This window comes from Botrytis cinerea, chromosome 4 (assembly GCF_000143535.2).
Source record: "Botrytis cinerea B05.10 chromosome 4, complete sequence".
NCBI classification, from domain to species: domain Eukaryota; kingdom Fungi; phylum Ascomycota; class Leotiomycetes; order Helotiales; family Sclerotiniaceae; genus Botrytis; species Botrytis cinerea.
In genome coordinates, this window is record NC_037313.1 from 499402 (window position 1) to 514350 (window position 14949).

At 41.8% G+C, this 14949-nt stretch overlaps 3 protein-coding genes across 3 annotated transcripts; 2 read left to right on the forward strand and 1 right to left on the reverse strand.

Moving 5' to 3' along the window:
- Positions 1–20: 20 nt before the first annotated feature.
- On the forward strand, positions 21–2430 carry Bcmag1. Its single transcript, XM_024692378.1, has 5 exons — positions 21–187; positions 241–1107; positions 1171–1297; positions 1416–1779; positions 2088–2430. Exons 1-5 carry the CDS (start codon positions 176–178, stop codon positions 2155–2157), a joined length of 1440 nt encoding a protein of 479 aa, XP_024548153.1. The 5' UTR covers positions 21–175; the 3' UTR covers positions 2158–2430.
- A 6904-nt stretch (positions 2431–9334) lies between these two features.
- Positions 9335–11916, forward strand: BCIN_04g01310 (hypothetical protein). The gene is made up of 4 exons (XM_024692379.1): positions 9335–9736; positions 10098–10177; positions 10334–11204; positions 11264–11916. The coding sequence occupies exons 2-4, from the start codon at positions 10126–10128 to the stop codon at positions 11550–11552; spliced, it is 1212 nt and encodes a 403-aa protein (XP_024548154.1). The 5' UTR covers positions 9335–9736; positions 10098–10125; the 3' UTR covers positions 11553–11916.
- A 1132-nt stretch (positions 11917–13048) lies between these two features.
- Bcpcs60 lies at positions 13049–14935 on the reverse strand. Its single transcript, XM_001550855.2, has one exon. The coding sequence runs from the start codon at positions 14744–14746 to the stop codon at positions 13205–13207; it is 1542 nt and encodes a 513-aa protein (XP_001550905.1). The 5' UTR covers positions 14747–14935; the 3' UTR covers positions 13049–13204.
- Between the last annotated feature and the right edge of the window lie 14 nt (positions 14936–14949).

The window sequence follows — 14949 nt, forward strand, 5'->3', positions numbered from 1 at the left end:
CTATCTGGATCGGATTACCTGGCCAAAAAAGGAGTCGTCACGTGAATCTGCCATTTTCCAATGAATTTGAAACATAGGGATGGTGCCATGCTGAATACTTGGGCTTGCAGGATAAGTAGAGTTGGAGTCATCGTCTGAAGTCAAGATAATCATCCATTGTTCTGAATTCAAACATATGAACGAATATGCAGGTATCTGTCGCTCTGAAGTATTGATCAAATCACTAATATCTTGAGATAGTGGAAGTATCTTGCTTACAATTCAGGAATTAGGCTGCACAGAGTACTGTCATTCAAATTCATCACTTCATCAATAAAACTCTTTTCTCTGCAATCATCAAGTCAATTCAAAATGTCTACAAGGCGATCAGCTCGTTTAAGTGCAGCTTCTATCATCGCCGAGAAACTACCTGAAACTACGTCTGCTTCTCCTGTGGCGAAAACTACCAGGGCTATCGTTGGAAATGGCCCAACAGGATCTAAGGTTAAACTCAGCAGGAAGAGAAAGGCTATATCTCCAGATATATCAGATTCTTCACTGCCTCCCATAGCATCAAGTCCCCCAAAGAAGGAGGCCATATCCCGCGAAGAATCCGAACCTTCTTTGCCTCCCATAAAACCAGCCCTCAAAAAGAGGAAAATTGCTTCGAATGAATCATCCGACTCCCCACCCACCAAAAATGCAAGTCCATCGACCCCAAAGAGAAAGAAGACCTCTCCAATTCTTCCACCTCCAGTGACTCCAACTCCGGCAGCTATCGGGTCAATGTCTAGTCCTTATAAAGACGTTGGTGATAGTATGCCTCCACCTCCTGTTCCCGTTGATCGTCTTGCAGTTCTTAATGGAACAAATGCTCCCTTAGTCACACCTGAAACTCATCGACTCCTTGCCAACAAATCTATGGACGAAGTATCTCCATCGAAACCACCTGCAGTAAAAGTATCAACCTCCGATGTTTTGAACAAAGCTATAGAGCACTTGATCAAAGTTGAACCCAAGTTGAAACCAATTATTGAGAAACATCCATGTAAGATGTTTTCCGCTGAGGGGTTAGCTGAAGAGATTGAACCGTTCAGAGCGTTGGTTAGTGGAATTATATCACAACAGGTAGGAAGAATCCTAAAAACAAACAATGGTTTCTTTGTATGTGCATTACCTGACATAAATTAGGTCTCCGGTGCAGCGGCCAAATCCATCAAAGCTAAATTTGTAGCTCTTTTCAATCCACCTGATTCAGATCCATCTACTCATACATTTCCTAACCCTTCCGCTATTGTAGCTACTGACATACCTAATCGTGAGCATAATTCTTTACTCATCCCATGTCTCCAACCTCCCCGGTACCTTTATACTCACACTTATTCAATTCACCTCCCTATTCATCTTTTATCTCCCCTTCTCACTAACAAATTCAGTCCGCACCGCCGGTCTCTCTCAACGAAAAGCTGAATACATATCCGGCCTCGCCCTCAAATTTACAAATGGTGACCTAACTACCCCCTTCCTCCTTACTGCCTCCTACGAAGAAGTTTTCGATTCCCTAATCCAAGTACGGGGTCTCGGAAAATGGAGCGTCGAAATGTTTGCCTGTTTTGCTCTCAAACGTCTCGATGTTTTTAGTACCGGAGATCTAGGGGTTCAAAGAGGAATGGCTGCGCTCGTAGGAAGAGATGTTGAGAAATTGAAAAAAGCGGGAAAGGGAGCAAAGGGGGGTGGAAAATGGAAGTATATGTCGGAGAAGGAAATGGAAGAGATAGCTGAGAAGTTTAGTCCATATAGGTGGGTTTTTAAGGACTTGTTTTTGTTTTTCTTTTGGGGGAGATCTCCAGCGAGTCTAACCTCTGTCCAATTACTATGCAAATACGCCACTTTTATATCTTGATGATGGGTGACAGTTCACTCATCTGAAAATTCAGATGCTATGTTTCTATGTGAATCCCTTCTCAGTTCATCCCCTTCTCCCTGTTCTCACTACCGTATAGCTCACCGAATTTACTCACAAGAGTTTTGTCTCCGCTTCCCATCTTGCCTTTATAGATTCCCAAAATCGTTTAAGCCTCATAACAGAAAGCTGACAATGACATCAGAACTATATTCATGTGGTACATGTGGCGAGTAGAAGACACCGATATCACTACTCTTGAAGAATATTCTTGAATCTGGAAGGTTATGCACGTATACGACTGTACATGACGGTATACACTACTTTTCAAAGAAGAAACAATAGATACAAAAGAGTCCCAAATGAAATACGAGGGTTAATAAACGGAGTTTTTTATGGGAAATTAACCCGCCATCATGGAAATGGGACAATAAGACTTAGGATGCGAAGTCAGGATAAATTGCAAGACACACACAGTACACCGAAAGAGGATAATGGAATTTTGCAATTCATACTTTATAATTTATCATAAAAATACACAAGATTGAGATGTGCTATATCATAAATAACGGTAAACCTTTTTTTCACTATTGTGCTGTACAATTCCCAAGCCATAAGTTTTTGGTTGGTGAGTTGAATTACATGATTTTCAATCGATTATCAATACAATTTTCAAATCCAAGTTTAAATGCATTCGCCAGTCCTTAATCTTCGAATATAAGCCTCAATCTACATTCAGCCCCTTCATCCTCTAGTCTGCTATGCATTGCTTCATTATCCCCATTCCCATTTTCATCACTATTGACTCCATTATACTACACCTCACTCACCTCACTCACCCGTCCCATTCTATCTTTCATCTCTCGTCTCTCATCTTTCAAAAGTAAAACATTACCAACCCATCCCGCCCAGCCCGTCCCGCCAAATATAAATATACATATATACACAGACTTTAAATAAACCATATCACCGTATGTCGATGCAAGTCAGAACTACACCGTGACCAACGAAAATAAACAAACAGAATCACAAAGCCCGATCCACTGACGCCACAGACGAGAAATTGAACGTCTCAAAACAACAAACCGAACCGAACCGAACCGAGACCAGAAGACCAGAAGACCAGACGAGACGAGACAAGATGAGATGAAACAAAACGGTTTTTGTACATACGTAGATTTGGCGTTTGACGTATTGTTACCCACCTATCTATGTACTTGCATATTTGATGCTGTGGATGTTTGATGGTAACATGCTTATGTATATGTATGTACTGGCATACAGTATGTGTTTTATATGCAGGTAGTAAATATTCGCAACATCATCAAGCACTACTAGCGATATTCTAGACCGTCATGGGTTGGATTGCAAATTTCGTCTTCAGCTATCTATCTATCTATCTATCTAGTTTTCCACCTTTATATCCTTCCATCTGTCTCTTTACCCTTCCCAAAGTTGTCCAGTTGGAGAAAGGGGGGAAGAGACAGAGATTTTCTACCATAACTCAATAATCACCCTCTTCATCCATCCATCCATCCATCCATCCATCCACCCACTCACAAAACCAACACCATACCCCCCCAAAACTCATACCCGCACACCAACCAAATCAAATCAACCCAGTACAACACATAAAACGAGGCTATAAGCAGAACAAAATCGAACAATATACATACATATACATATACACAGAAACATAAACATACATACGCAAACATGTACATGCAACCGCGCCACAAGAAACATCTCCGCTGTATCTGTATATCCTCCTATATATGCACTCAACCATAACCATAACCATAACCAGCTGATACGATGTGATACATCGCTATAGCTGTAGCTGTGTGGAGGAGCATATGATATGACTTTAGGTATGTATATGATAGGTAGTACCGGTACATACATGTCCATACATATACTATATATATCTAGATACATGCTTGAAGACACAGACCGTACATATACATACATACATACATACATACATATGCATCCATCACTTGACGTTTTGCATTCTGCATCTTTAATTTCCATTTTCCATTTCCATTTCCATTTTCCAATTTCAATTTCAATTAATCCCCTCAGTTACTCACTCACCCACTCACTCACTCACTCCCCTCCCCTACTCATCCATTCATTTACTTGGAAATGTTGCAGAATAACCACAGGAGATATATATATATATACACCACCTACCTACCTACCCACGCACCCACCCACCAAACAAACAAAGCCCCTACAAGCTCGAAAATACCTGTTCCAAAATCCATAAGTATCATATACCATACACCATACACATACACATACACACACACATCCAAATGACCATCAAAGATCTCCATACTACATATTCCCACATATCTCTGGTGGTACACTGGTAATACATAAACACGTCGTGTCTATGTATCCCAATATAATATTTTCCCATCCGTCACAGCATTGCTCTCTGCCTTGCTCTGTCTTGCTCTGTCTTACATTCGATTCTATTTTATTGCGTATCTAGTAAAATGTGATATGAGATGAATTGAATGAAGTATAGGTACATCACATCACATCGTATCACGTGTATGCCACACACACTTTCTCTAATCAGAGCCGCCGATGAAGCAGAGAAACAAACATGGACTGGACTGGACTGGACTGGACTCGAATCTTAATATAGTGCTTACTAGGTATCTATATTGACGGTGATAAATAAATAGATAGAGATATAACATTCTCAATTTCTTTTAACTCAAGCCTTGTTTATATTAATATTTTCTTCCTTTTTCTTTTTCTTCTTCTTCCTTTTTTTCTTCGTTTTTTGGAGGACTTAGAAGAGAGTGTTACAGATAGATATAAAATAGATATACAGTAGATATCCATTCTCTCTCTCTCTCTCTCTCTCTCTCTCTCTCGAGAAAACATCTCAAATCCCTATCTATGTATAGTGAGCGAGTGGTAATGGACGGTATTCATGAATTAATGGATCGAATACTCGAATTAGATTCAGAATCCAGAATCCAGAATCCAGAATCCAGGAATGCATTCATAAATCCATCCATAAATCACACCTCATTAATCTCAATCTCAATCTCCATCTCCATTCCCTCCCTATACATACATACACTCATGCACCCAAACTCTGCCGGGCAAGCATCTCATCCCCAAATCCCCAAATCTAGATTCCCAATGCCCACCCAATTCGCAATCCCCCTCCCCCCTTTCCCCTTCCCCAAAAAGGCTTATCTCATCTAAATCAATACCCACCAACTAACTATCTCTCGAACCATGTATTTATCGATATCGATATTGATAGTTATTGATATTGATAACATCAAGTTAACGCAATCAAATCAAATTAAATAAAATAAAATAAAATTAATGTCAACTTATCTCTTCTTCTCCTGATGTATGGGATATTTATCCGTAATTGAAGGTACAAAATTTGATTGATCGATTATTCGCTTATAACTTACAGAGTACTCACTCACTCACTCACTCACTAATACCTAATACATCATCCATTCGGACATGTTTGTGTAGATAGACAGGTAGACAGGTAGATAGGTAGGTATTCACGTACTACTCTATACGTACTCATTCATATATGTAAGTATACCTACGAATAGATAGTTAGTACATACATACATACATACATACATACATACGTAACTACGTATAGTTATATACAAACATAAACATAAACATCACGATCAAACCCGGACTCCGTCCCACAGTATACGCGTTATCATGACGATTCCACCCCATTTCCATTTACTTACATGTAAGTACAGAGTAATAAGCACACCCGCGTCCCCCTAGTAATAAGTAAAGTTTGAGCTGTGGTGCTATCTATGTAGTATTTATTATTATTTTTCGAGGACTTTTAACTATATCGTAATTCGTAATTCGTAATTCGTAATTCGTAATTTGTTATTCGTAATTCGAGATTATTGGATGGATTGATGGTGGGAGGTTGTGGGTGGGTGAGTGGGAGATATAAATAACCAATCGTGCTAACTTCTTTTTGTTTCTCACGGGATTGTTTGATTGATTGGTTGGTTGGGCTGGATCTTGGGTATTTGGGTAGGTATGGTATGGTATGGTATGTGAGTATTTACAAACGAACGAACGAACGAACGACGAAGGTTGGGTTGTAGGTTGCTGGGTTCCTCGTCCTTTTTGAGGAGGGGAGAGAGGGGAGGGAGCTTTCTTTGAGTTTGTATAGTTGTGGGTATGTGTGTATATGTAAATCTCTACTCCCTCCGTAATTGAATGAATGAATAATTAGATAGTTTGGGTATTGGGATTGGTATTGATATGTAGGGAGGGACTTGTGGAATACAATGTATAATATGTTGAGCTGAGTATCTATCTATGGAGTGTCTATATGAGTATCTATCTGTATATCAATCTGAGTATGTGAGTACCTATCTATGGAGTGTCTATCTGTATGCCAATCTCAATATCTCAATATCTATCTACAACCACAATCCACAATCTACAATAATATATATATATATACCTACTCGAATATCCCTCTAACTATATTATACTACACCTACAAACCATTCTACAAACCATTCAAGATATATATATATATATATATCCATTCAGAAATCAACCATCTTCCCTCCTAATCACTCACATACTCACATATCAATCCATCCATCCACCCACCCACCCACCATCTTCCCCCCTCCCCCTCCCCCTCACCCTCACCCTCCCTCCTAAACATAAAAAAAACAGAAAGGATTCATTCCACGATTTACATACACAAACCCAGCCCGCCAGCCCAATAACCAAAAAAAAAAAAAAAACACACACACACACACACAAAAAAAACAAAGCATAACGTAAGCTCGAGGTAAGTAAATAGTCAACGACAACCAAAATTCCAAGCCACGATTGTGTGTTATATGACATAAGTGAGTTGCGAGAGTGTGGCTGTGAACGAGATACATACCTAGCCATAATAGCCATAGCCATAGCCATCTCAGAATAGAAATCTCAGATCGGGTAAGAAATTTGTTCCCTTGGATAATGAATGGTCTCGACCAGACCACGCCATCTTGAGGATGTAAAGATATTGTCTTGACTTGATATCTTACAACTTACACTTACGAACAACTGGTATCAGGAATTATTTGAATGCTTACTTGACTTCACTTCACGTCACGTCACGTCAGGTCATGTCTACTCCGTGTATGAAAATAAAACCAAAGATACAACCAAAACGAAAGCCACAGCCAAAGATAACTAAATATAAATTCAAGTGATCCTCATCCCCAAAAAGCAGCGAGGTAAACCTGGATAGATGGATGGAAATTTTTATAATAAGTAATAACAAAAAGACATGTGAACAATGAGTGACAAGCAAACCCAAGACCTACCTACCTCGTATGATTCGTATTCTCCCGTTCATTACCTACATACCCAGTCATTAAACGAAGAGAGAGAAAGAGAGGGAGGCGAATAAAGGAACCCTCATAGTAACACAGCATTGAACAAAAATAAGAGATAATACCCCTCCCAATGAGTGAGCCATTCCAGAACTTTTAACTCTGATCTTCGTATTGTATTGAAAAGGGAATGAATGAATGAATGAAAATCCACCCAAATTCGTGTTCATCATCACAAGAAGTTGTCTGTCTCGTCTTGAGGAACGAATGAATGGTTGTTGCTTAAGCTGTCGTAAAAGGTAGCTATGTAGTTAGCTCATGGTAAATTGGTAACAACAACCAAAGCTTCACGATTCTCCACCCACTGTCCACCTGTTCACTGTTCACTGTTCACAGTCCGCTGACAACGTACCAGTCCTCATACTCTTCTTCGCCTTGGAACTTGGAAATCAAGTACCGATAATAAATCTCGAACAGGCAGAAGAGAACCTTGGAAAAGGAATGCCTACTCCTCCGTAGGTCGACATCTAGGTGTTAGAAAAAGAATTGGAGAGGATCCATTTCCAGCCCATTGAGCCAATCAATCATTGCGGAATCTCGGACCCAAGACGTATGAGTAGAACATCCCAAATCATTTTCAGGGGTAAATCGCTGGACTGGTTTTTAGTCTTGGACTAACGTTAAACACTCGGACCAAGATGCATCAGAATGATTGAGAGATGCTTGTCACTTGCAGAAAATTGAAATAGCGGATGATGTCTAACGCGATCGAGATGAGTTTAATTTTCATAATTTACAGTATTGGATGTTGGTAAACAATTCCATTGTTCAAGATGGAGTTTGGCCACCGATGAATCGTAATGCTTATCCGTCGTGCCGTCGAATACACATTGGAGTATCGGTGCGAAGGAGGCGATTGTGTTCGACTGGAAAACTCTGAAGCATTCAAGCATTGTGAAGAACTGTGTATGTTATTAGTATAAGACAAAAAGTATCCAATTGACGATAGAAGCTTCCTCTAAGAGACGCTGAGTAAAGTTAAGATTTCTATATTTATATTAGACGTTAGAAACTCCTACCGTCTGAAATAAGAACGATACCGGTCGGTAGCTAAGATATATCGTAATCATCACTAAGAATCAATCTAAAACCACCAGGCCAGCGATCAATCCATTGAAACTCCCCATCCAAGTCATTTGGGATGAATGATGAATGATGACTGATGACTGATGAATGATGAACCGTCTTGAAAGTGCACACGAAATCCGTACTGTACAACGAATCCAAGATCCACAAGTGACTGAGCTACCTACCTAGCATACACTTCCACCAGCCAGTCATGTTGCTGTTGCGCGGTGTAGTGGTGCATCTTCCCAGAATCGTGTCTGTGTAGTACGTCGTACCATCAACAGGAAGAGGTTCTCAAGCCATTCATTGGAGAGACGTTTGATACCCCTCCCTCTCCCTTGTTTTCCTCGACCATCAACAGATCCCTCCGCGGCGTTCCAGTCACTGGGCACAACCACGATACACGACAACATCGATGTAGGATGCAAAGAAGAAGATATTCATTTGGTGTTGCGATTCAATAGTGGAAGAAAGGTGCAGTGAGCCTGTGTGCAGCGAGTGCACTGTGAACGGGGCAACAAGCTTTTCCACGAGGACTGGTGAGTGGTAACTGGATGTAGGATGTAGAGCAGCAGGTATGATTGTGATGTGCTGATGTTCATCCACCTCTTCATTTCCGAGTATCCATAAAAAGCAGATTCGGACCTAGCTGGGCAAGGGTCGGCGGCATGGGAGATATTGTGCAGACGATAGATACTACCCAGAAGAGACTAGGCTGTGGCCGTCCAGATCCTTTTCACACCCGCCGTGCACCGACCCTTACCCAGCTAGCCTGCACCAGCGAGAGGAAGCTAAAACAAGCACGAGGTCTTACCACATCGGGCAATAGATGGGCGGGATTAATCATACCAAGGCTCCCCGCCAGCCAATCACGGCCGCTCTCCGCTCCCTTTAACTTTCGTAACCTTTTCCAAACTTCACTTCAATCCACGATTCACTAGGACTGCACGACTAAACAAGCCTCTCCAGCTAGGATCCTCCCCTTTTCCACGATTTCTGACCACTTCCGGCCGCCCTTGCCAACTTTCATCCTTCCCTCCTTCCTTAGCCCGATTTTTAATTCGATTTCATTTGATTTGAATTCATTTCCTACGCCTGTACCCTTTTTGAAGAAAAAGCCACCCACTTCTTTTTCCATCTGCTCGCAAAAGTTCATATCGTCGTCTTCTTTCCAGTTGTTTTCTTTCCCATCACTTCATTACTGTCGTTAAGATTCTATCACTCTCTTACATTAATAATATTCGAATCGCACTCAGCCATCCAAAACGAACAGAAGGATCTATCTACACACCACCCTCGAAAAGAGAAAGAGTAATTCCATCAACAGCATCAAATCCAAAGGGTGAGTCGATTTCCTGAAAGCTTTCTCTCCCCTTCTCTCCTTCCCTCGTGAATGGAGATACACCAAGACATCTCGATCATCGTGCAACACAATAATCAAACAGTCGCTCCCTCTCTCGATCCATTCCTCCCTCACGTTTGATGGTTTGATGGTTTGATTCCTTCCTTCCCTTCCTTCAAGAAGTTGTTGGCTCCTGCATTTGTCACTCTGCAAATTTCTTGGACCACCTTCTCCAGGAATTCTGATCATCAGCCACTTCGTCCTCCATTAAACCATCTTCCAACTTCATCCCACATTTATTCCTCTTCGATCAACCACTTTTTACATTCTTCTTACAATAATCGGACTAACAATTGCGAAGTTACAGTAGAAGCTACTTCAAATCAATCATGTTCTCCAAAGCCCTTCTCCCGGCTCTCGCAGTCGTTGGCACTGTCTCTGGTATGTTGTCAATCTTTCCATCAATACGTTCAGAGAGTGGATGTTGTGCATCAGGAGGCACCAGCAGATTGATCAATTCGATCTCTGATGGCGTGCACAAACAGGAGAGTGGTCAATCGAGATGATACAAATACTAACGGGCGTTTTTTCATTTAGCTGCCACAACCGCTTCCGTTTGCTCTCAAGCAACCGCCACCATCAACAGTGCTGCTGATGCCACCGCTTTGGCTGATTGCAAGACCATCTCTGGTGATGTTCTTATCAGTACTTCCGCAGCTGGTACCATTCAACTTGATGGACCTCAACACATCGAAGGTAGCTTGTTGGTCGAGAACAACGGAGCCATCACATCTCTCTCAAGTACTTCTCTCACCACTATCGATGACACTTTCACTTTGAGCAACTTGACTCTCTTGTCCACCCTTCAATTCTCCGACCTCACCGAGATTGGAACCATCGACTGGGCTGCTCTTCCGGCTCTCCCATCTCTCACTTTCACCAATGCCGTTAAAACTGCCAAGAGTGTTACCATCACCAACACTTTCTTGAGCACCCTCGATGGTATCAACTTGAACACCGTTGACACCTTGAACATCAACAACAACAACCGCCTCAAGACCTTCAGCACTCAAGTTGGCAATGTCACCACTCTTCTCAACATCGATTCCAACGGAAAGAGCTTGGATGTTAGCTTCCCTAACTTGATCTGGGCCGCCAACATGACCTTCCGTAACGTTTCCAGTGTCAGCATTCCATCTTTGGCCGTTGTTAACGGATCCCTCGGTTTCTACGAGAACTACTTCACCAGCCTCAACGCACCAAACTTGACATCCGTCGGTAACACTGCCAACGGACAAGGTGGATTGGCTTTCGTTGCTAACCCATCCCTCGCCAACATCACCATCCCTATGCTCGAGACTGTTGGAGGTGCTTTCCAAATTGCCAACAACTCCGCTCTTGATGCTATCAACTTCCCAGAATTGACCCAAGTTGGAGGTGCTATTGATTTCTCTGGAAACTTCACTACGTAAGTTTTTGATCCACGCACGCTCATATTGCGAAGGTTAACTAACACAATTCTTCTAGCCCTGAATTGCCAAAGCTTGACGACGTCAAGGGTGGTTTCAACATGCAATCTACTACATCCATCGACTGCAGTGGATTCAAGTCTGAGCACGACAGCGGTAACATCCAAGGTACCTACACTTGCAAGACTACCGCCAATGCTCAATCTGGAACCACTTCTGGAACTTCAACCGGCTCCTCTTCAAGTGCATCTGCTTCTTCTAGCAAGGGTGCCGCTGTCTCCTACGGTGTCAACGAGGCAGTTATGGGTGCCTCCGTTATCGGAGGTTTCTTGAGCATGTTGTTGTAAATCATTGGGACGTCGGCGTTTTTCCTTTAATTATCACATTAGACCTAATATGCCACGTTCTCTCTTTTTTACACGACTTTTCACAAGCTTTTGAGCGTTTTTCACCTTCATTAGGATCATTAGGGGCGTGTGCTTTGCATATCTATTGCTGTCGAGGTTGCTCTACATGTGCACCTGTTACATTGATGGTATTCAGAAAATTCCATGAAGTTATTTAAGGGGATGGATGGGTGGGAAACATTAAGCTTTTGAGAAGAGAGAATCCGAAATTGTACATTTGAATATTGTTTCCCCGGAATTGAGAAGTGCAGAGAATAATAATGAATCTCTTTTTTAAACCATAATACTATAATGTCTGTCTTTATTTGTTACATGTCCTTGTGTGTTCTCGACCTTGCCAAGTTTTGATTTGATTCAATGAATCGGTAATTGTAAGATCTACGGTTCATCATGTTATGAAGTTGATTAGAATGCGGGTCTTGTTGATCCTTGAGTTAATTAATGCGGGTCTTGAAATAAGTGACGCTGTTGTTGTATGTATGTGTATGTATGTCATTGGAGATTGAAATACATTGGGATTGGGTTGATGTTTTTGGTATATTGAGTAATTTATCTATCTTGTGGTTTAATTTCAAGTGTGTTAGTAAGTAGTAGATGTGTTGGTGGATGTGGATTGCTCTCGTTTAGATTATCTTTCCTCTTGTGTGGTGTGGTATGGGAGAGAGAGAGAGAGGGAGAGTAGTGGAATGGGAATGGGAATGGGAGAGGAGAATAGGGAGAGGAGAGTAGGGAGAAGAGAGTAGGGAGAAGAGAATAGGGAGAAGAGAATAGGGAGAAGAGAGTAGTGGAATGGGAATGAGAAAGGGAAAGGAGATAATGGGGGCGAGGTGAGGTGAGGTGAGGTGAGGTGAGGTGAGGTGAGGTGAGGTGAGAGGGCAAGTAGAAAACAAGGCGGGTAAGGAGGGTTTCGTGAGGAGATGGATATACATAAGATACGTAAGGTAAATCATAAAATAGGTGAGTTGAGTTGAGTTGCGATGGGATGGGATGGGTAGGTAGCTATGGAAAATCTAGCAAAGTCAGTTAGTCAGTCAGTCAACCAGTCAGTCAACCAGTCAGTCAACCAGTCAGTCAACCAGTCAACCAGTCAGTCAGTCAGTCAGTCAACCAGTCTGTCAACCACTCTACACCATACGATCGATATCAGAAGATTGAAAATCAGAAGATCGGATTACAATTTGAATTGAGATCAAGATCAAGATCTGGGTATGAGATACATCGGACGGATCGATGGCCATGGAGTGAGTAAGCTGCTTGGAACATATCTTGGGATTATAGCGATACGTAGTTCATATAGATGGGTAGAGGAATGATGTACTCTAGTATATTCAATGGCAGTCTGGCAGATAGATACTATTCATCGTTCTACTGCATAAGCGGATTTCGTATTTCTTTGAAAAAAGCAAAAAAAAAAAAAATCTGAATCCCAAAAAGCATGCTCTAAAATCATTATACAAGTACATGTATAAACGAAAATGAAAATTTGTAGTACATCTAGGAATACATCTACATAGGAATACAATATCCAAGGGCAATAATAATGTACTTCATAATCCTTTGGGCAAATTAAAAAGTAGGTAGCTAGATTGCCTCTACAATTTAGCCTTAGGTTGCTTAAGCATAGTATCTGCCACTATTCTCCTTTGAATCTTTCCTGTAGCTGTCTTTGGCATAACATCCGAAAAGTATACCTGTTTTGGCACCTTGAACTTGGCCACTTTATCCGCAACCCATTGCTTCAACTCTGATGCAGTCAATTTTTGATCTGGCTTCAATACGATAGCAACACCAACATCTTGACCATACATTTCATCGGGTATAGCAAAGCTGACGGCTTCGGAAACAGCAGGGTGACGTGCTAGAACATTGTCTAGTTCAATAGGAGAGATCTTCTCGCCTCCTTTATTGATGAGTTCCTTAATGCGGCCGGTGATGAACACATATCTATCTTTATCCATCTTTCCTTGATCACCAGTTCTGAAAAATCCGTCTTCGGTAAACGACTCCTTGTTGGCTTTCTCATTATTGAGATAACCTTTCGTGACATTCTCGCCACGAATAGAAATTTCTCCTTCGGAACCAATTGGGACTTCTTTACCCTCGCCATCGAGAATTCGTACTTCAACTCCTTGACCAATTCCTACAGAACCGGGTTGACGCTTTCCAGGTGGAAGAGGATTGGATGTCATTTGATGAGAGGCTTCTGTCATGGCGTAGGCTTCAAGGACAGGAGCCTTGTATGTTTCTTCCAGGGCGTGAAAAGTGGTTGGAGAAAGAGGGGAAGAACATGATCGGATGAATCGAATGTTGGGTTTGGTTGTGGGTGGTGGGTTCTTTAAGAGAATTTGATGAATAGTTGGAACTGCAGTATACCAATTTGCTTTGTGTGTAATGAAATCGCTCCAGAATTCGGAAGCAGAGAACTTAAGGGGGACGATGACGGAACCACCAGACATTAATGGAGCTAGGAAACCCGCTAAAAGTCCATGAACATGGAAAAGAGGCATAACAAGCATGGTACGATCTGCAGGAGTAAGCTTGTATGTAGCTTGTATGTTTTTCATAGTTGTAGTGAGGTTCCTGTGTGTCAACGGTACAGCCTTTGGTCTTCCTGTCGTTCCACTGGTATGTAAAACTAAAGCAACATCATCTGGTTGTGCCTGCTCAACCTTTTGATTTCCTTTCCCTTTCAGTTTTCCCTCATCCTTAACATCCAACACAACCTCACTGCCATTCCAGTAACATTCTGCAATGGCTGCATTATATTTTCTCGCGGCCCTCACCGCAGGCCCATCTTTCTGAAACGAATCTTTAGGAACCAGAGCAACTGCAGAGCTCAAATCATCAATGTAGAATTCGAATTCCTCTTGCTTGTATGCGGAGTTAAGAGGTGCGGCTATTCCTCTTTGCCATGATGCTGCTAAGAATGCAATTATGAATTCATAGGTATTTGGTAGAGCAATTGATACTGCAGCTTGGGGTGTAACACCAAGCTTGGCGAGCTTCTTTTGAAATGAGGATATCTCGGCGGTGAGCTGTTTATAGGTAATGGTGAGAGGTTGCTTTCCTGGAACGATAATTGCTGTGGTAGTATTGCCAGTGGAGAAGGAATTGGCGAGAGTGGCAGCAGACATCTTGGCCTGCGTGGGTTGGTAGACGATGGTTGGTTGAGACGGCGATTAATCGTTGGACTGTACAAGGGATGAAATGGAGCCAAGATCAGAAGGTAACTTCAAGAATCCGAAGAATTAACGACTAAAGTATAAAATTGTTCAAATATCGTCGGTTTGTTTATGGCAGGATAGAGGAGAAACTTGATTGTCACGTATGAGATTAA